Genomic DNA, 23,188 nt, shown 5'->3' with positions numbered 1-23,188 from the left:
AAGTCTAATTTTTTAAACCAATAGTAGAAATAATCCAGTTTATAAAAATAAGTTCAATTCCTTAAATTTAATTATTTAATTATCAATAATTATCTCTTCAATAATAAAATTTATTATAAAAATTAAATTTCTTCCTAATTATCTCTTTGATTATTTCTTTTTATTTATTGTTTTGTGATTTGTTGTTCTTCCTACCGCTTTAAACCCTATTTATTATTATTTTTTTATAATCAACCTATATCACATGTTAATTATGTTTATTTACCTATATGACATTTTTTTTTATTTTTTATTTTTATAATCAACATGTCGCAGATTAATATGCCTTACTTATAGGTATATTATGTTTTTTCTATCTTTTAGTTAGGTTTCGTATCTTGTTTATTGTATAATATATATTCATATTTTTGTTACTTGAGTTAGGGGTATAATGTTTTATAGATAGATTTATGTTAGTGTATTAATTTTTTGTTATAGATATTAGAAGATTTTAATTGATTTTTAGAAAATATAAAAACAATAACAACAACAACAAAACCTTTTTCCCACTAAGTGGGGTCGGCTATATGGATCCTATAACATCATTGTGCTTGGTTTTGTGTCAATGTATTCCGTTAGATCCAAGTTCTTTAAGTCTTTTATTAGAGTCTCTTCCAAATTCTTCTTAAGTCTTCTTCTACCTCTTTGGCCCTGGATCTCTGTCTCATAATTGCATCTTCTAATCGGAGCGTTAGTAAACCTTCGTTGCATATGTCCAAACCATCGTAACCGATTTTCTCTCATATTTCCTTCAATTTCAACTACTCCTACTTTACCTCGAATATTCTCATTCCTAATCTTATCATTTCTCGTATGCTCACACATCTAACGAAGTATCCTCATCTTCGCTTCACCCATATAAAAAGAGTATAAAAAAATCAAAACATGAAATTAAATAATTTAACTCACTTCTAAAAATCATATATATTTGCGGACCTAGATCTAAAAGCCCCAATGATTTATTGTGTTGCAACTTGTTAACCTAACCCCTTGGTTAACGGCTAAATTTTGTGGCGCGTATGGCATTCGTCTCCGCTGACTCACCCAAGCGCAGAGCGTGGGGAAGCAAAGCGCGTGCTGGCGGTGCGTTTCCTTGACATAATCAAGAACTCTAAAATACCATTGGTCCGTTTGCGTGGGAACACGTCATACCGCCACGTGTACCTACCCCCGAAGATTCTGGATTCGTTTGGAATCCCGCGAAGCACCTTTATAAGCCCTCGATTTCAATCTCCTCCCCCTCTGTCCGTCGCTCATAGCCGTAAAAATCCGAAAAACCGCGAAGCTCGCAGCCGAAAAATCTCATTGTGAATTTTCGTGATCCGATATGGAGAGCCGGTTCGCAGTCTGCATCTTCGTGTTGGCGCTGCTCTTCTTCCTCTTAACCATGGAAGCGAAAACTATAGACCCTTACAAGGTACGGTTCTTGATTTTCTCTCGATTTTCTTCTAATTTTTAATTTTTCATATTTTTCCAGTCCAATGTGGATGAATTGAAGGTAAATATAGCGGATTTGAGTGTGGAGGTTTTTGATTGAATGGCTTTCGAAAAAACCTCGCTGGATTTTGCTGTTGGAAGGAAAGGAAATTTGACGAAATTGTGATGAAATGGTGCAAAAGGAGCATAATTTGAAATTGGTTTTTAATTTTTGCTGATGAATTTTTGGGTTTGTACTCATTTACCCATTTTTTTATGAAATTGTTTTGAAATTGTTATCAGGTCCTTGGAGTGGAGCGGAATGCAAGTCAGCGTGAAATTCAGAAAGCGTTCCACAAGTACGTTCCAGTACCCTTTATGTGTAATGTGCTTAATTAGTTGTGCTGAACCACGGGGGATGAGATTTTGTTTTTGGGGGTACTTGTGGGTGGGTATCGAAAGTATTAAAGCTCACTGCTCAGGGCTCGTTTGGGATTGCTTCCCGAGGAAGTGCTTTTATTAGAAGCACGTTGACATTTCCATTGAAAATCCAAGTTCTAGGGCTTAAAAGTCCAAGTGCTCCTTCGTGAAGAAGCATCTGTTAGGTGCTTCCCAAAAGTGCTTTTATGATCCAGAAGAACTTCTAACTTTTTTCTGTCAGACACATTTGATTTAGAAGTTCGTACTGATTTTCAGGAAGGGCTTTTATCCTTTCCAAATCCGATCCATAATAGGCCCTTACTGTGACTCTACTTATCATTTATATATCATTTAGGTCTCTGCGAAGGTCTGCTATTGGGTTGGGACGAGTTGGGGCTAGCTTTAGTGACAAACTATAATTCTTCAGGCCTATTTTTGGCACTGCCATTGAGTTTTCATATGTGGCCTTGTTTGAATAAGTGATTAACTGTTCTTTGTTGTGAGGGCGACTTAGTGGTGATGTTGAGCTGTTATATAGGACCTCAGCTTAATGACAATGAATGTTTGTGTTATTACGGCATTTTAGACTTGTCATTGTAAGCAGTCAGTGTTTGTTCCTTTTGTATAATTTGATACTAGGAGACTAACTATGTTTCTCTTCATGCTATTAAAAAAATAAAGAGTTTATCTCCATAAGTTAGGGCCGCTTAATTTTCCTAAATAAGGAATACATGTTTCTGAGTATGCTTTAGGGTGGTTTTATTGATTCACATTACGTAAGGGCCTGTTCTCTCCAGTTGTGTCTCTTTTGTGTTTGTGTGTGTGCTTGTGCTTGTGCATTCGCAATGTAAATGCTAGTGTGACCTGCTTTTTACCAAATTCATGCTAACTCGAATAATGCCCTCTAGGCTCTCTCTTCAATATCACCCAGACAAGAATAAAAGCAAGGGAGCTCAAGCAAAGTTTGCTGAGATAAACAATGGTATGACTTCTCCAAGTTCTCTTCAGTATTGATTCCTTTTGTCTTTCCTTTTTGGTTGAAGCTACCTCAATTCCTATTTACCTATCCTGTTGTAGTAGCCACATCCTCATAAGTTTGTACTTAATGTCGTTTTGTTTCTTCTTCTTTGATTAGCATATGAGATTTTATCTGATGAAGAGAAGAGGAAAAATTATGATATGTATGGAGATGAAAAGGGAAATCCTGGATTTGGAGCTGGTTCTCCTGGAGATCACGGTGAATATACTTACTTCACAAATGGTGGACCAGGACAGAACCACTTTACCTACGGACCTGGTGATTGGCAGAGCATGGGTGGGCAGGGAGGTTCCAAGTCATTCTCCTTTTCCTTTGGAGGTCCCAGTGGTCCAAGTTCATTTGGTTTTGGTATGGAAGACATTTTCTCAAACTTTTTTGGGGGTAAACCTGGAGGTGGGGGTCAGTTTGATGGTTTCAGCGGTTCAACTGGGTCTCGACCTGGTTCTCAGCCTGGGTCTAGGACTTCTCCGGTGAGCATTACGACCATCAGTCCACAGGTGTATAAGAAAGAAATAGTTCACCGAGGGATGGCTTGGCTCCTGTTCTCTTACACTCCTTCATTGAAGGGGAAGCAACATGTTGAAAATACCATAGAGGAAGTTGCAAGTTCCCTGCAGGGAGCCTTAAAGGTATGTTCAGATTCTTACTCATTCCTTACAATATGACTGCCTTTGATATCCAGGTATGCTCATTCTTTCGTTCTATTCTGTCAGGTTGGAAGCATAAACTGTGAGACGGAACCATCTCTCTGCAAGGACCTTGGCATATACCCCAGCAGAATGCCCAGAGTATTTGTGTACAAAGTGAGTGAAAAGGGTTCATTGGTTGAGTATGATGGTGATTGGGCTGCAAAACCTTTGAAGACATTTTGCCAAGACAATCTGCCAAAATTTTCGAAACGGGTTGACTTGAACCGCTTCGAGTCTTCCACTTTTACAACCAATAAATTACCTAGTGTGGTGCTTCTTTCCACCAAGAAAGATACACCTGTTATCTGGCGTGTCCTCAGTGGATTGCATCGCAGTCACTTCAGTTTCTATGATGCAGAGGTATGTGGTGATTTTTGTCGGATTAATCTACTCAAATTTCCTTTTCTGAATCTTTTCGATATATGAAGAATGTGGCCATATAATATGTGTGTGTGTGTGTATCAACTATATATTTTTATATGTATGTACATATATGCATATGAAATGGGTAGGGTGTAATGATGACCATGGTACTTCTACAATGAAGTGAATCATATACTTTTCCTTCAGGGAAAAGAAGCTTTAGTTGTTTTCATTCACCTTACAGTTTTTCATTGATGAGAATCTTGAGTTTTTGGATAAAAAAATCATTTCAAAATGATCATGCAGGTCCACGATGCTTCTGATCCAGCAGTGAAGAAGCTGGGAGTTGGTGCACTTCCAGCTATAGTTGGTTGGCTTCCGAACGGGGAGAAGCATGTCTTAAAAGCAGGCATTACCACCAAAGATATGAAGTCTACAATTAAGGAGCTCAGTGCTTTGCTCGAAGGTTTTGAAAAAAAGAGCAAGAAGGCAGCTTCAAGTCAGGCCAAGAAATCACCGACTGATTCGGGGGAGAATCAAATACCTCTGTTGACAGAGTCTAATTTTGATGCCCTTTGTGGTGAGAAAACTCCGGTTTGCATCGTTGGCGCATTCAGATCTTCCAAAGCAAGAAATAAGTTGGAATCAATTTTGACTGCGGTGAGTATACTTTTGCTTTTATAGACTCACTGCTATAAAGAACACCCGGTTTCTCACATGACAATGATCTTCTTATGGAAGTTGAAAGAGTAACGATATAAGTTCTCTATATTTTCGTTTTCAGGTCTCTCAGAAATCGCTATCAAGGCGACAGAGTTCAGCTCAGGGCAAGGATTCTGTTTCCTACACTCTCTTGGATGCCGCCAAGCAGGCGACCTTCTTAAATGCTTTCGACGAAGCAGGATTTAAATCATTAGAGAAGGTCTTGGTTGCCTACAAACATCGGAGGGGGACATTCGCAGCATTTGACGGTGAAATGACTACGGAAGAAGTAGAGGCGTTTATTAGCTCTGTGCTTAACGGGGACATACATTTTACCAAAACACGGCAGAAACCCGTGCTCAGGTGAGAGGAAAGGTCGGATCACGGAGCTCGTGGCTTTCGTGTACATAGCTTCACTGCTTTGAGTATAGAAAAGATAAACCAATTTTTAGATTACAGTAAGAAGGAGACTGAGTTTTGGCCCTGGTTGCGACGTTGGGTCGCCATACAATCTTGGAGGAGCATCCATTGTTTCGTAGTATAGGAGAAGTGTTCCTCCAACCCCAGAAAAGTGGTCTTGTAATGCCATGGTAAAAGTTTCATACCTTTTCGTTGTATGAATCGTGTAATTTATTTTCCTTGGTGTAGAAATTAAAGACCAAATTTTACACAGAAATATCAAATAAGATGGACGAGGTCTGAAATTTGAGGTCATGCTTTAACACTTGCTACGTTTGCGTCTTGCTGATTTCTTTGCTTCTACTCGATTTCATATGTTATAGGCTTATAGCACGTCTACTTACTTAATAAAGTAATACTATGTTTATTTAATTCAAAGGCTACGCTCTTGAAGGCCTTTGAAACTAGAAGTTTGTACATCTCTAGTAAAGGTAGGGTCGAGAAGAAGTATATTGGATTCTGTCTCTATTGAAGATGTGGTACAAATGTGTTACAGAAAATGTGACAAAAAGTAGCAGTTTTGTATTTACTATAATATATCAAATTGTATCAAGTGTTGAATTGTCATCATGATTAGAGTTTTTTTTTCCCTTTCAAAATGCGTCACAAGTTTAAACTATTCCCTCAACTTAATGTGGATGAATGGTATTTTATCCAGCCTATTGTCTTAATTCTGCACCCACTTTAAATTTTATTGATATATTTAACCTAATGCAAAATCACCTTAAAGACCTAAACAAAAACAAGATATTCTAAAGATTAAAAAGTGATAAATCTTATCGTCTAAAAATTAAAATGTGATAAAACCATTTTTGTTGGCAAACAGATGGAATACTCAATAACACCAAGAAATAGTCAATCGCCCAAGTAAAAATGCGATTGTGCACCAAATTCCTGTGCTCACTATTTCAGACTGGAAATTTTCGTGCGCAATCTTCTTGATTTCAACGAGTCGTTGAAGAACACTTTTCTTCATAAAAACTAGCATGAATGCAAGAGAGAAGACGGGAACATGTATAAAGAGACTAGAGAGAATTTGAATTCATGTTTGCCGGTAATTCATGGTCCGATGCGGAACTTAGGAGAGATGTGGGTGTTTGTCGTCGTCGTCGCGGCGGGTTGGTGCCTTGGTAGATACAAATGCTGGGTTCTTTGAGTTTTCCTTCAGTTTTTTGATTTATTTTATTTGTTTCAAATTAAAGAAGAAGTATATCAAGATTATTTCAGGAATCAAGGTGGATGAGGAAGGAGCATTTTGATTTTTCAATTTTTAGTGGTGGGTGGGAATATAAGCTAGGATGGGAAAATAGGACTGGTGGGTGACATTAGCAGCATTCAGGAAGAATGCTAGAAACCTTGCATGTGGTCCAATATTTTAGTGGATATTGTTGTGGGTATCATCACATATATCTCGGGTTTGAAACTTTATTCTCTCCTAATAATATTTTCAAACCCTCACCTCTCAATATTTTTTTTTAAAAAAAAAGAAAAGAATGCTAGTAACCTTCTTCTTTCGAATGTTTTTCGACTCTCTTTATCATTTAAAGTTTTACAATGATCCAAATTGTCTATTTCTTATATTACTCTTGAAAATCAACTCAGTGAAAATGGCTATCCCGTTGAAGAGACAAACCACATTATTCAGTTAAATACTGAAATTTTAATAAAATGAATTAAACAGTCATGATTTCTAATTTTGTTGATATTATAAAATTAAACTATAAATAGTGAACGAGAAACTAAACTGTTTGATTATCACAACATTTGAAATTAAAAAGAGAAGTACACAAAAATAGGGACCCGACGTCTCAGCCCTTTCATTTCCCATACACTTCTATTATTTCTTATTTTGTGTGGTTATGGTTAAACCACATTAATATTTTATATTAATTTTTTTTATAAAGATAATTAGACAAAAACAATAGTAATATAAAATGTTGACGTGACTTAATCGTGACTGCACAAATATAAAAGGATGGGAGTGTATGAGAAGTGGAAGAGCAGAGAAGCCAAGTCCAAAAAATAGAACGAAAAGGTCCCACTGGAAAAGTATGATAACGTCCCCTTGTACAAATAGTCATCGGCACGTAAAGTCTCTGGTTGTGAGTTTGGACTTGCACTGTTGCACAAACGAGCAAAGTAGAATCCTCTTCCGTCCTAATTTTTTATATTAAATTGTTAAAAAAAAATTATGAGAAAAAAAGAGAAAGAGCGAAAATACGGAGGAAAGAGAATTCTAACCCCGGTACAAACATTCCCACGTGAAGAATGGAAGGAATGTTATTGAGATAGCAAATTCAAGGATTGTTTTATTGTCGATGAAGTCTGAATTAAATTTGATTACTTGCTGTCTTGCATTACATCGCATGAATATGATAATCTAAGAGACGTTCAGTCACGTCACGTGACTCTGTTAGCGGCAGCGGTGGCGCCACCGCATACCCTTCTCAATTCATTATTAATCACGACAAAGCTTTTTTATTTTATTTTTTTTATTCTCTTAATATAGTCTTACACTTACAGTCGACATAGACTTATTTGCATTAGAAATGTTTCCACAATCTAATTAATTATATACTGTCATGAGTTTTAATTTTTTTATGTGATGATTATGTGATTGACTTAAAGTGCATTGTGTAATCAGGCTTGTAGAGTTGTCTAATAGGAAGTTGTCATATTGTTATAAGTAGGGCCGGATTAACCAAGATAAGAAAATGACGTTTATCTGTATTTGTGAGAGAATGTGAGATTAGTGAAAAAAACTTTCGCTCTACTGAATTTCTTTTTTTCATTAGCTTGACATACCATCACGATTTATTGCATGATAGTTATTCCTGCGGTAATGGACAATAGATAGAATGTTTCACATGAGTTTTATCGTTAGATTCTAGGTTAATAATCTAATAATCAAAATCTAACGATAAAAATTTTCGTTGTATAAGATACACTGTAACATACTAAATTTTTTTACCGCACATAATGCTCGGCACCCCAAAAGAAATATGAGAACCATATACCTTTTTTTTAATCCTAATACACACTCTTATTTAATACGAGCATGATATTGAGTAAATCAAACGAAAATAACAAAAAGTAAATGAGATGATACATTGGCGAAAATCCAAACGTTGCAAGCGCTTATAAAAAAGTTATGTTACTTTCCATATTTCTGATTAATTTTATAATAAAATCTCAATTTTGTTCATTAAACAAGAACGCGTAGAACAGAAAAAACGAGGTGAGATTATCATTTCTCTTTCAAAAAATTGATCACCTAACATGAGTGTAGGGCCCACAATTCGTATTTATGCTTACAAAACAGTCTCTCGTGCCGGTCCAATTTACTAAAGAAGAAAAAAGGGATGCCTCGTCTGTGACTGTAGTGCAAAAAGGCTCACATTCATGCCTGTGAATGCGTGCCACGTCACTACCATAACATGTTATTTAGTACGTACGTGTCCAACACTGACTGTCGAAATGTGCATGCATACAACTTGCTCAATTTAATTTGTTTAATTATACAACTAATTAATTAAATTATGAAATCCAAAAAACTTCGAATTTGCAATTACCAGCAACTCCTCCGGTTTCCACAAACCGTGGATTTCGGTCCTTTTAAACCTTTGATCACGGTATTGTCCCCCTTTACGCCGCCGTTTCAACCCCACCAACCTCGCATGACCTTGTGGTCGTTCTTCTTGTTTGAATCTACGAGAGTAAGAATTACGCGCCAAGACAACCAATCAGAAAGCGACGTGTCGTTGACCACCAGTCGCAAGGTAGTATTATAATTTAAATTGTTATTTTTCGGGATTAGGAAACGCAAAGATTACAGCAAATAATTAGTTGACGTATTTTCTTCAGGACCAAGAAAATACGTCTACCGCCCACTGTAATTTTATTTTTTTACCGCTGGCAGTTCTAATTACTGCAGTAAATTTTCCCTTTTAACAATTTGTTAATCTTATGAAGGAGGATTCTCTACCCTCATAATATTTCTATTATTCCATTCCCTCCTATTTGAACGGTCATGGTTAAGCCACGTCGACATCTTATATTAATTTTTTTATAAAAATAATAAGAAAAAAAACAATATGTGAGAGAAAGAGATGGAAGGAGATGAGAAGAGGAGGGTAGAAGATCCTCCTCCTAATCTTATTGACCACGTTCTGGATGTGGATGTAATGTTCACAATATTTGAACTGAAAGCGTTACTACTAAATTTGACTTTGGCACTAAACTAAGCCACACAGAACCTATGACATTTCCAACTCATAAACCAAAGGAAAAAAAGAAGATTAGGACAAGATGGTGGTCCTTGGCCTCAAAATACAAAGTGTTCCACTTATGCGATGAGAATCAAAACTAAAATTTTCCATTGTCGATAACATCGTCTTGTCAAACAAAGCGTTTTACGTAACATCTGATAATGCATTAGTTCTGTATAATCAAACTACATATAACTGGGTATATGAGATTTTTTAACCCCTTTTTTTTTATATACATGAGGCATTCTACCAATTAACCTAATCACTACCTGTGTCTTAAAAAGAATTGAACGTTTAGATCAATCAAGTTGATAACAATATACTAAAGAGGCGGATTCGTGACATTACTTTTTTACATAATCTGAATTGTCTATTTTTTGACCTACTATCAAAAATCATGTCTATCGAAAATTAGCAAAATCTAAAATCATTAGATTAGGAATTTAGTAAGATCAATAGGAAAAAAAATTAGAATTATTATTCGAGTGATATCAATATAATAAGCTCAATACACATTCCACAAAGTATATTTTTATTTAGGCAAAATAATTTCACCGGCATATTAACTGGACAATTAAAAATTTGTAGTCCTTTCCAATCTAAGATTTTTATCCAAAAAATTCGTAAAATTAATTGATATTATAATCCTTGCGCGCCACTCATTTGCCCAGTATTTAGAACCCACTGCAACCCACTGCCTTGACCATGAAAAACAGCCCCTAGTATCTTCCACCCACTGCCGACCACCCTATAAAACCCTCCTCCTTCCAAACCAATTTCCCAAACCAAATTCCAAAAATCCCAGAAAAACCCAGATCCCATCACAAAGTTCCCATCTTTTCTCTTTTCCGAGTTGTTTTCAGAAACAGTTTTTGAGTACGATCAAAACCCAGTACCCCATGGACACAAAGATCGGATCCCTCGACGTCTACAAGCCGGCGTGCACCGACGTCGGGAGCCTCCCCATCGGCGCCGCTTCGGCAATACAGAGCTCTGCCCCCTCTACCGTGATCAACTCCTGCGACGCCACTCTTGGTCGCCACCTCGCGCGCCGACTCGTCCAAATCGGCGTCACTGACGTTTTCACTGTACCTGGTGACTTTAACTTGACCCTCCTCGACCACCTCATCGCCGAGCCCGGGCTCACCAACATCGGCTGCTGCAATGAACTCAACGCCGGCTACGCTGCTGACGGCTACGCTCGATCGCGGGGAGTCGGCGCATGTGTTGTTACTTTCACTGTGGGTGGGCTTAGTGTTCTCAATGCGATTGCCGGAGCTTACAGTGAGAATCTTCCATTGATTTGTATAGTTGGAGGGCCGAACTCGAACGATTACGGGACGAACAGGATTCTTCACCACACTATTGGATTGCCGGATTTTAGCCAAGAGCTGAGATGCTTTCAGACTGTGACTTGCTATCAGGTTAGTATGAAATCAAGATTTTGGTTTTTTAATTTATTTTTGAAGTTAAATTTTGATGATTTTTATTGGGGTTTTGTGAAAGATTTGTAGAGTTTGGTTTTGCTAAATTTGGAATGTGGGTTTTTACTGGGATGTGGTGAATAATCACAAGATTTTCCCATGTTTGGTTGTTTATTTTTTTGTTGAAATTTAATTTCAGTGATTCTTGTTGGGTTTTTGATGGATTTGGCGAAAAGTTCAAATTTTTTTGGGTTTTGATGGATTTGTTGAAAAATTCATATTCATTTGATTTTGTTAAATTAATGTTTGGTTTTTCGCACTTTCTTAGTTCGTTTTTTAAAGTTTGCTAATTTTGGTATTTGGGTTTTCACTAGGCTGTGGTGAATAATCTGGAAGATGCGCATGAAATGATCGATACCGCAATTTCAACTGCTTTGAAAGAAAGCAAGCCTGTTTATATCAGCATAAGCTGCAACTTGGCTGGTGTTCCTCATCCTACATTTAGCCGGGAGCCTGTTCCATTTTCTTTATCTCCAAAGTACACATTCTTGGGTTTCTGATTCCATTTGGTTGAAGTGTTTTGGAAATGTTTATAACCTTTAGGTCTGAAATTTATATGTTTGTTCGTTTTGGTCTGCAGATTGAGCAATCATTTGGGCTTAGAGGCTGCAGTGGAGGCGGCTGCAGAGTTCTTGAACAAGGCAGTCAAGCCGGTTATGGTTGGTGGGCCTAAACTTCGAGTTGCACATGCTGGCGATGCCTTTGTTGAACTTGCTGATGCTAGTGGTTATGCTCTGGCTGTCATGCCATCTGCAAAGGGGCTTGTACCAGAGCACCACCCCCATTTTATTGGAACATACTGGGGTGCTGTGAGCACTGCTTTTTGCGCCGAGATAGTGGAGTCCGCAGATGCATACTTGTTTGCTGGACCAATTTTCAATGACTACAGCTCTGTTGGGTACTCTTTGCTTATCAAGAAGGAGAAGGCCATTATGGTGCAGCCTGATCGCGTGACCATAGCAAATGGCCCTTCATTTGGTTGTGTCCTTATGAAGGATTTCCTCAGAGCTCTTGCAAAGAAGCTCAGGCACAACAACACTGCTCATGAGAACTACCGCAGGATCTTTGTTCCTGATGGACACCCTCTAAAGTCTGCACCGAAAGAACCTTTGAGGGTTAATGTTCTGTTCCACCACATCCAGAATATGCTGTCAAGTGAAACTGCTGTGATTGCTGAGACAGGGGACTCATGGTTTAACTGCCAGAAACTGAAATTGCCGGCTGGTTGCGGGTAAGCCAAGGAGAGAATGTAGTTTTTCATGTTTCTTTTTATGTTATATAGTTGATGATTTAATTGGGAAGTTGGAATTGGGTTTTGCAGGTATGAGTTCCAAATGCAATATGGATCAATCGGTTGGTCAGTTGGAGCAACTCTTGGGTATGCTCAGGCTGTTCCTGAGAAGCGTGTGATTGCTTTCATCGGTGACGGGAGTTTCCAGGTACATTTAATTTTCTCTAGCACTCTGTAAATTGTAAAGTACCCTTAACAACCTTATCAAATTTACTCAGTTAATTACTCAGATTTGTAGCATAACATTTCATCAATATCACGAATCATCGGTCTTTTGTTCATGTGTTTATGCTTTCATTGTTTCAATGCCTAATAGGTGACTGCTCAAGATGTGTCCACCATGATCCGAAATGGGCAGAAGACCATCATCTTCCTGATAAACAACGGCGGCTACACAATTGAGGTGGAGATCCATGACGGACCGTACAATGTGATCAAGAACTGGAACTACACTGGACTGGTTGATGCCATCCACAATGGGGAGGGCAAGTGCTGGACAACCAAGGTAATCACTTCGTTAATGCGTTCTAATCATCTCCGTAATCTATTCCTCCAACTAATCAACCAAAGGGTTTCCTGGATCGTAAAACTCCTTGTAACCGAATCTGTTAATTCTGCAGGTCCGTTGCGAAGAGGAGCTGATCGAAGCGATTGAGACTGCAACCGGGGCAAAGAAGGATAGCTTGTGCTTCATAGAGGTGATAGTCCACAAGGATGATACCAGCAAAGAGTTGCTTGAGTGGGGGTCTAGGGTTTCTGCTGCCAACAGCCGCCCACCCAACCCCCAGTAAAATTTTCCATGTCATTTCCTTTCATCTACGCAGCGTCATTCCTTCTCGTTAAGGGTTTCTTACTTTCTTATATATGTTTCAATTTAACACATTTCCCTGCGGTCTCTGTTTTCATCGTTTAATTAGTTTATGTGATCTGAACGAGCATTCGACTCGAAACTAATTTGCATGTTACATATTAGTGCAAATACTCGCATTTCAAGTCTGAGATGACTTCCCAATGCGTCTTGTCACATGTAACGTGTGAATCTTTTGTATTTATACGTGCATAATTCTTATTGAGTGATACGATTATGAAAAATAATATTCTTGACAAATTCATGTGTTTAAACACCATTGTTGATTGTAACTAATCATATGTCTAATATTAGGATTATTTAGGAGCTAAAATCTTCCAGCATTGTTTGACCCAAAATATTAACCTAATAATTATGTTTAGATGTGTCATCGTCGTAACTGGTTAATTATCGGTGCTTTATGAGAAGGGAAGGACAGAAGAGAACCATTTATTTACAACTGGAATCTATGAATGCAACAAAATGTGCACCATTGTTTATTTCGCGATGTTTTTTTGTCGATTTGATTGCGTGGCAAGATATAGAACGCACAGCTTGTTTCTGAACTTTTACTCTGTTTTATATTTAGTCATTAACTTTAATCCTAGTTTAAATTTGATTCATATTACATATTTAAATTTGAATATATGAGACCCACATGTATGACACATAATCAAACTTTCAGGCATGGATGGTTATCATAAAGGATTCCCAACATATCATATGTGAAAATCCGCACTTTTTTAAACCCATGAATTCTAGGATTCCTCCTTGGGCAAATACTTTTATGCATAACTCTTGCTGTTGATCTAAATGACTTTGCTTGCTCCGAATTACTATTTTCATGGTTTTGGATTGAAGAAAGTTGGATGTTTTTCCATAAAGTAGCCCAACTTACTTATAACCCCATGTAAGATTTCTCATCTAGTCACTCTGAGATTTATTCTTAACACATTTCTTCACGTTTGACAAATTTTCAAGCTTAGCATGTGAACAACACAAATCGAGTGACATGCTGCATGTATGGCCGTTTGGCTTCATCCACAAGACAAATTTGCTCTGATACCAAATGAAAGTTGAGGTTCTACCATAAAAAAATTGAAATATTAGAAATAGCCCAACTTACTAATAAGTCTATGCACGGTCTGTCTTTCTATTGATGTGAGATTCATTCTTAACATAAATTATTGTTTATTTGTGTTCTGTTTCTTAGTTGCATGAGACGTCCATCAAGGTGTAGGCCGTGAGAATCTTTTTTTTTTTTAGTTTTTTTTTTGAAATAAGTAGTGAGAATCTTTACCAAAACCCTTTCCGAACCTTTGCCGGTAACTGAGAGCATATTCTAGGTCCTCCTCCATCAGCGGTGTGTGGATTTTCTTGGAAATTGACTGTCGATAGGGAATCATCTTTGTTAGCCATGCATCATTGTCCGCCATGTTGTCAAACAATTGCTCGAATAATCCAAATGGACGGCACCTGGTAGGAAAAGTGGGATAGCCATGCGGCATCATTAGACTGGGGTGCTTTGATATTTGTTTGATACTCATTTTTAGTGTGTTTGTTGAGCGATTTTTCAGTGTGATTGAAATACGAGATAATACATTACGTGTCATTATACAAGTAGTGAGATATTTGTGTTTAAAAATTAACAACTTAAAAAATAAAATTTCCCACAACTTATATAATAACACCTTATATAATAACACGTGATGTACCACCCGTATTCTGAGCACAATGAAAAATTTCTCGTGCTTGTGAGACTCCACAATAAAGGCTAATGATGTAGATATCTACCCAAATAAATAAGAGAGTTTTAACAAAAAGCCAACGGTACTGTTCACTTTAACGAAAAACCACATTTTACATTAAAAAGTCAATCCTGGTACTATTCACTTTACCCTTTATTTTGTTCTTATCATTAAAACTCAAAGTTTTCAAATCATTTTCATTAGTTTTCCTAATAAATAAGTCAAGTGATTTTAACACTACATGTAAATGCATATGTGCATTTCTCGTGAAGGATGCAAGTATTATCTTTGTTTTCGTATACATTTTTCTTTCTAATCATTGGGATTAAGATTCAACGATGATAAATGGTCACGTGGACTTAAATCTTATATAAAATATTGGTAATTAGTTCTCAATTTTACACGTGTCATAACCAAAATATCTGTCGGTATACACTTCTTAAAAAAATTGTTCCATAACATATATTTACGTAGGTGTAAATATTAGTTTTGTTATGTAGACAATACATAGTAGTTGATGTGTGAGTGATGTGCCATAATATTTCTCAATATGCTAACAAGTAATAAAATATTGAGAAGAATAAAATATAGCCCTTGTACCATTGGAGAAGGAAAATTATAAATATGCTCTATTCATTTTTTTTTTATATTTTATTTTAACAAACGATATTATCTACACTAAGGGGCAAATGGAGTAGGCTAAGCCTCATAATAGGCTAGTAATAATGAGGTTCAAATTCGTTTTTGACGAGAATCGAACCTTAGACTTCTCACTTACAAGTAAAAAAAAATACTACTAAACCCGTACCGTAGTACTAAGTGTCAACTATTGGAGATGGCCTAATGTTTGTTGTGTATATTTAGGAACGGCAGCTAAATATATGACAACTATGGAATTTGAAAACGCTGTAATTTCGACAACTAAAAATGAAATGGTAATCATGAAAATGCATTTTGTTACTACTAACCTCTGCGAGAACACAAATTTGTGAAGATTGAGAATCATGAAAAGCCATACCAAGGATCACAATGCAATACCGTTTAAGCCACCAAAAAGCATTTGTCTATATTCAACAAAATTTCGATGAGACGCGATGGATTTTACACCTACGGATCAATGCTGACATTGCTTGGTGCGTGAACAAGACGACCATTTTGGAGCAGGGTGCTTGGAAAGGGGGCTCGACAGTCGGTAATGTGAGATTTTAATCGCGGCATGTTGGGGTGAGCTCTTCTACATCGGTGGCATCGAAGCTCCGTAGACAACAGGCTATCATCATCTTTTAGCTTTGCTTTTCCATCACTACTGACTTCCTCTATTGCATCCATGGAGTCTCGAAAGAAAGCAGTGTTGAAGGAGTTCCACTGTTTCTTGTTCTTCAAATGTATTGAATCGAAATCCTGGCTAATAACATGCAGATGCAGTTGTCGCATTGAGGGATCCTGCAAGAGATGATATCCCCAAAAGTTCAAGTTTATTATTTACACCTAGTCTGATGTATTAATACTAACCTCACCAGTCCTTTAGCAGAGAGGATTTCGAAAGGCAACGTTGGAGAAAACGAATATAACAGCAAGCTCTAAGAAAAGTAGCATGTGTACCGACTACCGAGTGATATCCAAGACGGACGACCAAAGATGAATCATCATGCAAGTTGGAATTGCGGTCGGGTCACTTGTGTTGTGCAAGAGGCGGAGTAAATGGTACTACATGGCTAAGTATAAAATCGTTGTTAAGATATTCCCTCATTTTGATGAAAGAATTGGTCCTCACCGAAGACATGTTCACATAAATCAAAGGCCGAGACGTTGAATTTGTTATGAGGGGCAATGCAGCTGGCCTCCTTGTTCTGCCTGTGTTTGGCAAGAAATAAGACATTTGCTTCTGCTGTCACATAAATATAAAGTACGAGATGTAGTGTGAGCTTGTTCTGATACTTTTTGATATTTTGATGTCGCAAGTTTTTAATTGTAAAAGGTAGATAAGAATGACATATTTGCGATCAAATTTTCCACATTTGTTTGTTTTGCAGTGTGAGCTTGTTTGTTACTTTTTGATATTTTGATGTTGCAACTTGCAAGTTTTTAATTGTAAAAGGTAGGTAAGAACGACATATTTGCGGTCAAAATTTTCACATTTGTTTGTATTGCTCAGTTTGTTTGATATCATGAACATTTACTCTGTTATAGCTTTGATTTTTCTGGATGAAGACTTCCTAGTCATGCTAAACGACGACAAATCTGATGGAGATATTTCCCACAACATTAAAACCGCCACCGCATCAATACAAGCTGAGTGGGGGAATCCCTTCGTATTCCGGTGACCTACGGCATGTTAAATCTTTGGACATGTCAAGTTCCACCAGAGTGTGCGAAACTTACTTTCCCTTTGCTTTTTGAATCTCTCAAATAATCAGCTCGTCGGCAGGATCTCAAGGGGTACTCAGCTTTCGACATTTCCAATAGCTTCTGTTACAAGAAACAAAGGATTATGGAGTCCACCTTTTAACGGTGGATACTATTAAGGATACAAATGTAATTACATCAGGAAGAGGAAATACTTAGAGATTAAGTAATCTTTATTTTGCTAGCTGTAATAGTCTTGTATAAATACCCACAGTGTAACAGTTATGATAAATTAATGTGAAATATTTACCTAATATGGTATCACTCGCCTCCAGTCTCACGACCCTTCGTTCGATCCCTTTTCCTGCTTCTCTCTGCGTTGCTTCCTCTTCTTCTTCGATCGGTTCTTGATCTTGATCTTGATCGTGTTTCCTCATCGCGATCTCTTCTCAATCTTTAGCTATGGCGACTACTGCCTCTCCATCTTCCGAATCGGCCTCTCCTGTTCATCCGATTCCAGATGCATCTCTCAACCCTAATTCTGCAATTTCTTCCATCACGATCCAGAACATTGGATCTATGGTTCCAATCAAGCTCACAACTACAAACTATCTCACCTGGAGTGCTTTGTTTGCTCCGATCCTCCGCCGGTATAATCTTACCGGTCTCGTTGACGGATCTCTGGTAGCGCCGCCCAAATATCTTCTCGATTCGTCTGGCAATCGCACTGCAACTCTCAATCCGCACTATGTTACCTGGTTTGAGAATGATCAGAACATCCTCATTTGGATTAATTCCACTCTCTCTGAATCTTTGATTCCCTACACCGTTGGCGTGACCTCTGCTCGAGAACTCTGGGCGAAACTGGAATCGCGCCTCGCCACTGCCTCTCAGTCGCACATTCACGAGCTTCGTTCTCGTCTTCGCAGTCTTGTTAAAGGTGATTTGACTGCTGCTCAATATCTTCAACAAATTGAAGAAATTGCAGATGCCCTTGCCAATGCTGGTGCTCCCGTGGAGGATTCAGAACTTATCTCAGTCACACTTCATGGCTTACCTCTCGAATTTGACTCATTTGTTGATGCTATTCAGTTTCGTATTGGTTTTACTACTATTGATGAGTTGCATGGCTTACTTCTTAGTAAGGAAATTCAGCTCAATAATCGGAAGAAACCTGTTTCTACTGCCTCTCTTCAGGCGTATCATTCATCTGCTGGTCTTCTTCCGTTGCCTGCAAACTTTCCTCCTCAAGGTTTTGTTGCTTCGCATACTTCTCAAGGGTTTACTAATCAAGGCCGTCCAAATCGGGGTAATGTTCAATCTCGTGGCAACTCTAGACACAACACTGGCCGGAATAACTACTCTCGGAATCCTACTCAACGATTCTCTCGTGGTTCTCGTCCACATTACTCTTCTCCTCGCAAGTTATTCTGTCAGATCTGTCGCCAACCAGAACATGAAGCTTGTGACTGTCCCCATCGCATGGATCCTCACTACACTGGCAAAGCTTCTCATTCTGCCATGATTGCTAATACTTCCCCTCCTAATCCTATCTGGATCATCGATTCTGGTGCTAGCTCGCACATGACGAATTCGACTGCTCATCTTCAGAATTCAGAACCATATACTGGTCCAGAACAAGTGTATATTGGAGATGGCAAAGGTTTGCCCATTCTCCACTCTGGTGCATCCTCTTTACATACTTCTACTCATTCTTTTTTGTTAAAGAATGTTTTACATGTCCCTGCCTTAAAGCATAATCTTCTCTCTGCGAATCAATTTCTACTTGAAAATTCCTGTTCTATGCATCTTTATCCCTTTCACTTCACTGTGAAGGATCTTTCTTCGGGGAGGATGCTTTTTAAAGGTCCAGTTCAACATGGATTCTATCCAATCTCTGCAGCATCATTACCTGCTTCTTCGTCTCATGCTTTAGTTGCTTCTGTCAAAGCTCCGAGACACCTCTGGCATCAAAGATTGGGCCACCCTTCTGTGAAGATTGTCAATAAGTTGGCTTCTCAATCCTGTATTGCTGTTGTTGATCGTTTAAATAAACTGTTTTGCTCAGATTGTGCACTAGGGAAATGTTCCAGACTACCATTTTCACGAACTACTTGTACCTCCAGCAAGCCTCTAGAACTCATTCACACGGATGTTTGGGGCCCAACACCATCTGTTTCTCATCAGGGATTTCGATACTATGTCATTTTTCTAGATGACTATACTCGTTATTGCTGGTTCTATCCTTTGAAGTATAAATCTGATGTACTTACTGTGTTTAAGCAATGGAAATTACTTGTTGAAAACTCTCTGTGTTCCAAAGTTATTACCTTACGTTCTGATTCTGGTGGAGAGTTTGTTAGCACTGCTGTCTCTCAGTTCTTATCTAGCTCTGGCATTCAACATCAACTCACCTGTCCTCACACTCCTGAGCAGAATGGGTGTGCTGAGCGTAAGCACAGGCACATAGTTGAGACTGCTCGCACTCTCTTAGCAGCATCTAAAGTACCCCATCCTTACTGGGTTGAAGCTTTTGCTACATCTGTCTACCTAATCAACAGGCTACCTACTATCTCCCGGCCTTCTCCCTGGCAGTCTCTTTTCAAGAAAGTCCCAGATTATAAATTTCTCAAGGTCTTTGGCTGTCGTTGCTTTCCTTGGTTGAAGCCATACACATCCTCCAAACTTGATCCAAAAAGCAAACCTTGTGTTTTCTTGGGGTATAGCCTAAATCATAAAGGCTATGTCTGTCTTCATCCTTCCTCTCACAGAATCTATATTTCTCGCCATGTTATCTTTGATGAATCCCTTTTTCCCTTTCATTCCTTGCCTTCCCATCCATCACCTCCTGTCCATTCTTCTTCCTCCTCCCCCTTTTCCATTCCCTCTTCTCTTACCTTTTCCTATCATCCCCCACCTCCTGTTCTTACCTCACCCTCATCTCCCTCTGCTCCTGTGAATCCTGCCTCTCTCTCCCATTCCATATCTCTATCCTCTCATCCTGCCCCCTTATCTCCCCCTGCAGATCCCTCTCCTTCTCATTCCTCCCAGTCTCCAGCCCCCACCAACCTTCACCCTATGCAAACCCGATCAAAATCCGGCATCTTTAAACCTAAAGCTCTCACTGCCACCAAGCATCCTATTCCTCCCCATCTTGCTGTTGACTATATCCCTACAACCTACTCCCAAGCCTCCAAATACTCCCATTGGCGAAAGGCAATGCAGGAAGAATTTACTGCACTTACCAACACAGGTACCTGGTCCCTTGTTCCCTCCTCTTCGTCTCCCAATCTTGTGGGTTGTAAATGGGTTTTTCGAATCAAACGAAAACCCGATGGCTCTGTTGATCGGTATAAAGCCCGTTTAGTGGCTAAAGGCTTTCACCAGCAAGAGGGCTTGGATTACACTGAAACCTTCAGCCCTGTAGCCAAGCCTGTCACCATTCGTATTCTTCTCACTCTTGCTGCTCAATATGACTGGTTCCTCAATCAGCTCGATGTAAGCAATGCCTTTCTCCATGGCAATCTCACTGAATCTGTGTTCATGCAGCAGCCCCCTGGCTTTGAAGATCGATCTAAACCACATCATGTTTGTCACCTTCATCGATCTCTTTATGGTTTAAAACAGGCCCCTCGAGCCTGGTATGCTAAGCTTCATACGGCCTTATCTTCTCTTGGGTTCCAAGGTTCTCAGAGTGATCACTCATTGTTTATCAAGCAATCTCCCACTTTGGTGTTCATCCTTGTCTATGTGGATGATATTTTAGTGACTGGTCCTTCCACTGCAGCCTGTCAACAAGTTATATCGCATCTCGGTGCTCTCTTTCCCATCAAAGACCTTGGTGCTCTTCACTACTTCCTTGGCATCGAAGTAAAACGGTCCTCTTCAGGTATCTTTCTCAATCAGACTAAGTATATCTTAGATCTTCTGACCAAGGCGCACATGGAAGGTGCCAAGCCCTGCGCCACTCCTCTCAGCACCACCAAGCTTGATCACACTTCTCCCCTCCTTGACAATGCTTCTGAATATCGGTCTCTCGTTGGTGCTCTCCAGTACCTCACCTGGACTCGCCCTGATCTCAGTTTTGCTGTCAATTTGGTTTGCCAGTTCATGCACACTCCACGGATCTCTCATATGCAAGCTGTGAAGCGTATTCTGCGTTATCTCAAGGGTTCTATCGACCTGGGCTTATGGTTCTCTAAGTGTTCCCAGGCTCTGTCTCTACGTGCCTTCTCTGATGCAGATTGGGCAGGCTGCTCCTTAGACAGACGCTCCACAGGCGGTTATTGCATTTACTTTGGCAATTCTCTCATCAGTTGGAGTGCAAAGAAGCAACCTACTGTTGCTCGCTCCTCCACTGAAGCCGAGTATCGCTCCCTTGCTAACACTGCTGCAGAACTCACCTGGCTCTGCAAACTACTTACTGATCTCACTTATCCTCTTCCTCGTTCTCCCCAGTTATGGTGTGATAATATCTCCGCTCTCTCCTTAGCCAAAAATCCCATTTTTCATGCTCGTACCAAACATGTCGAGCTTGATTACCATTACATTCGGGAACAGGTTCTGGCAAATCGAGTCTCTGTGCATTTTGTGGCTTCCCAGGATCAGATTGCTGATATTTGCACCAAGGCTCTGTCCAAGCCCAGATTTCTGTTTCTCCGTTCCAAACTTCAACTGCAACCTTCCCCAATTGTCATCACCCACCAACATTGAATGGACGCCTTCCAAATTCTGGACATCGTCATGAGATACTTGCGATCTTTATGTTTCAATTTGTTAAGACCTATCTCCGTATACTTTCCTCATATATCGAGCACAAAAAAGTGAAAACCAAAGTCAAAATGAAATGGTTATCGTGAAATGCTTTATTCCACATGTAGAATTAAACACGATTTGATTAATTAACCCACCTGTAGCCTTGTAAAAAAGAGATTTAAGCATAGTTTGAAAGTGCTTTTAAAGTAACTGAAAACGTTTTTAAAGAAAATGTTTTTAGGTTCTAAAAGCACTTGAAGTGCTTTCTAGATCAAAGAAGCACCACTTCAAGTGCTTTTTCCAAAATTTACTTGTGTTTTTATTAAAGATTGATTTCAAAAATATCTTTCAGTTATTTTAAAAGTACTTCCAAATAAGCTATTAAATAAAATCGAAAGGATATGCATGTATCTGAACGTGGGAAATACACTCCCTTGCGTGAAGTTTTAGCCTATCTCTCGTCAACATTGAAAAATCAACCCACAATTCAAACCCCACAAGGAATATGTGGAAAGACTTTGAAGTCAACAAGTCAAGCAAACCACAAATTTGGTAGAAACCATTACCGCGTTTTTCTTAGCATCTCTAAGAGCCATACATACACACGTCAATTCGTTTGAGTCACTTCAGTTAGTTAGAATCCGTTTGATAATTATTATTTTTTATTTATTTTAAATTAAAAATAGTTACTAAAAATGTTTTTAATTAAAAAAAAATGAAATGATTATTAAACAGTCTATTGGAGCTTGGATATTACTTTATTTTTTGTTTGTAGTTCCCATTTTTTTGTACTTGAGATAAGGGAAAATGGAAGATGAAATGGTTATACATGTAGATGTGTGCAATTGGCTGTGCCGAACTGAAATTCAAATTACAATCACATAACAACAAACCACAGTTCAATAAAATGGGGCAGTATGTCAAAACTAAAATGTGGCCCTTTCATGCACAAGACTTTTTTTTGTGTTTAAAAGATTTTTTTTCCTTCTATGGCATATTTATAAATACAAAACTTAGTCTGAAAGTCAACTTTGTAACACAATACCTTCTATTGAATAATAGATATAGAAGAATCTAAGGGAAGGTATATGTTAAAGAAATGAAGTCTTTAACCAAGAAAAAATATATATAAAAAGATACAGTATTTTTAAAACAGAAAACCATTTGGGTATTTTTCAAATTTGAACTTAGTGAAGTTATGCATATATAGTTTTTTTTTTTTGGAATATATATATATATATATATATATATAATTAATTAATTAAAAGTTCCCTTGGAGATGGAGGCTCTGTGCAGCTGTTCCTTCGGGACCCCACAGCCGC

The 23,188-nt window shown here is 38.5% G+C and overlaps 3 protein-coding genes across 3 annotated transcripts; 2 read left to right on the top strand and 1 right to left on the bottom strand.

Moving 5' to 3' along the window:
* The first annotated feature begins 1,262 nt into the window (after positions 1 to 1,262).
* LOC125476619 (dnaJ protein ERDJ3A-like) lies at positions 1,263 to 5,382 on the top strand. Its single transcript, XM_048582908.1, has 7 exons — positions 1,263 to 1,456; positions 1,759 to 1,814; positions 2,784 to 2,857; positions 3,011 to 3,543; positions 3,628 to 3,963; positions 4,273 to 4,626; positions 4,751 to 5,382. The coding sequence occupies exons 1-7, from the start codon at positions 1,367 to 1,369 to the stop codon at positions 5,033 to 5,035; spliced, it is 1,728 nt and encodes a 575-aa protein (XP_048438865.1). The 5' UTR covers positions 1,263 to 1,366; the 3' UTR covers positions 5,036 to 5,382.
* Positions 5,383 to 10,068: 4,686 nt separating this feature from the next.
* Positions 10,069 to 13,278, top strand: LOC103965128 (pyruvate decarboxylase 2). The gene is made up of 6 exons (XM_048583554.1): positions 10,069 to 10,819; positions 11,194 to 11,357; positions 11,460 to 12,110; positions 12,201 to 12,318; positions 12,487 to 12,675; positions 12,791 to 13,278. The coding sequence occupies exons 1-6, from the start codon at positions 10,295 to 10,297 to the stop codon at positions 12,959 to 12,961; spliced, it is 1,818 nt and encodes a 605-aa protein (XP_048439511.1). The 5' UTR covers positions 10,069 to 10,294; the 3' UTR covers positions 12,962 to 13,278.
* Positions 13,279 to 15,872: 2,594 nt separating this feature from the next.
* Positions 15,873 to 17,548, bottom strand: LOC125476852 (transcription factor bHLH140-like). The gene is made up of 3 exons (XM_048583417.1): positions 17,441 to 17,548; positions 17,148 to 17,234; positions 15,873 to 16,208 (listed from the first exon to the last, which is right to left on the bottom strand). The coding sequence occupies exons 1-3, from the start codon at positions 17,546 to 17,548 to the stop codon at positions 15,873 to 15,875; spliced, it is 531 nt and encodes a 176-aa protein (XP_048439374.1).
* Between the last annotated feature and the right edge of the window lie 5,640 nt (positions 17,549 to 23,188).

Source organism: the organism of the source record quoted next, unplaced genomic scaffold (assembly GCF_019419815.1).
Source record: "Pyrus x bretschneideri cultivar Hongxiangsu unplaced genomic scaffold, Pyrus_bretschneideri_v1 Contig2, whole genome shotgun sequence".
In the NCBI taxonomy this organism is placed as follows: domain Eukaryota; kingdom Viridiplantae; phylum Streptophyta; class Magnoliopsida; order Rosales; family Rosaceae; genus Pyrus; species Pyrus x bretschneideri.
Note: the sequence above shows the minus strand (reverse complement) of the source record. Positions and strands in the feature narration are given on the sequence as shown.

Excerpts from the sequence above, each read along its gene's own strand:
- LOC103965128 (XM_048583554.1), top strand. The coding sequence starts at position 10,295 with ATGGACACAAAGATCGGATCCCTCGACGTCTACAAGCCGGCGTGCACC. Across the intron at positions 11,358-11,459 it reads CCATTTTCTTTATCTCCAAA|ATTGAGCAATCATTTGGGCT; the intron begins GTACACATTCTT and ends TTTGGTCTGCAG. Across the intron at positions 12,319-12,486 it reads TCGGTGACGGGAGTTTCCAG|GTGACTGCTCAAGATGTGTC; the intron begins GTACATTTAATT and ends AATGCCTAATAG.
- LOC125476619 (XM_048582908.1), top strand. The coding sequence starts at position 1,367 with ATGGAGAGCCGGTTCGCAGTCTGCATCTTCGTGTTGGCGCTGCTCTTC. Across the intron at positions 1,815-2,783 it reads ATTCAGAAAGCGTTCCACAA|GCTCTCTCTTCAATATCACC; the intron begins GTACGTTCCAGT and ends AATGCCCTCTAG. Across the intron at positions 4,627-4,750 it reads TGGAATCAATTTTGACTGCG|GTCTCTCAGAAATCGCTATC; the intron begins GTGAGTATACTT and ends TTTCGTTTTCAG.
- LOC125476852 (XM_048583417.1), bottom strand. The coding sequence starts at position 17,548 with ATGAGGAAACACGATCAAGATCAAGATCAAGAACCGATCGAAGAAGAA. Across the intron at positions 17,235-17,440 it reads GAAGGGTCGTGAGACTGGAG|AAGCTATTGGAAATGTCGAA; the intron begins GCGAGTGATACC and ends TTCTTGTAACAG. Across the intron at positions 16,209-17,147 it reads ATTCAAAAAGCAAAGGGAAA|GATCCCTCAATGCGACAACT; the intron begins GTAAGTTTCGCA and ends CATCTCTTGCAG.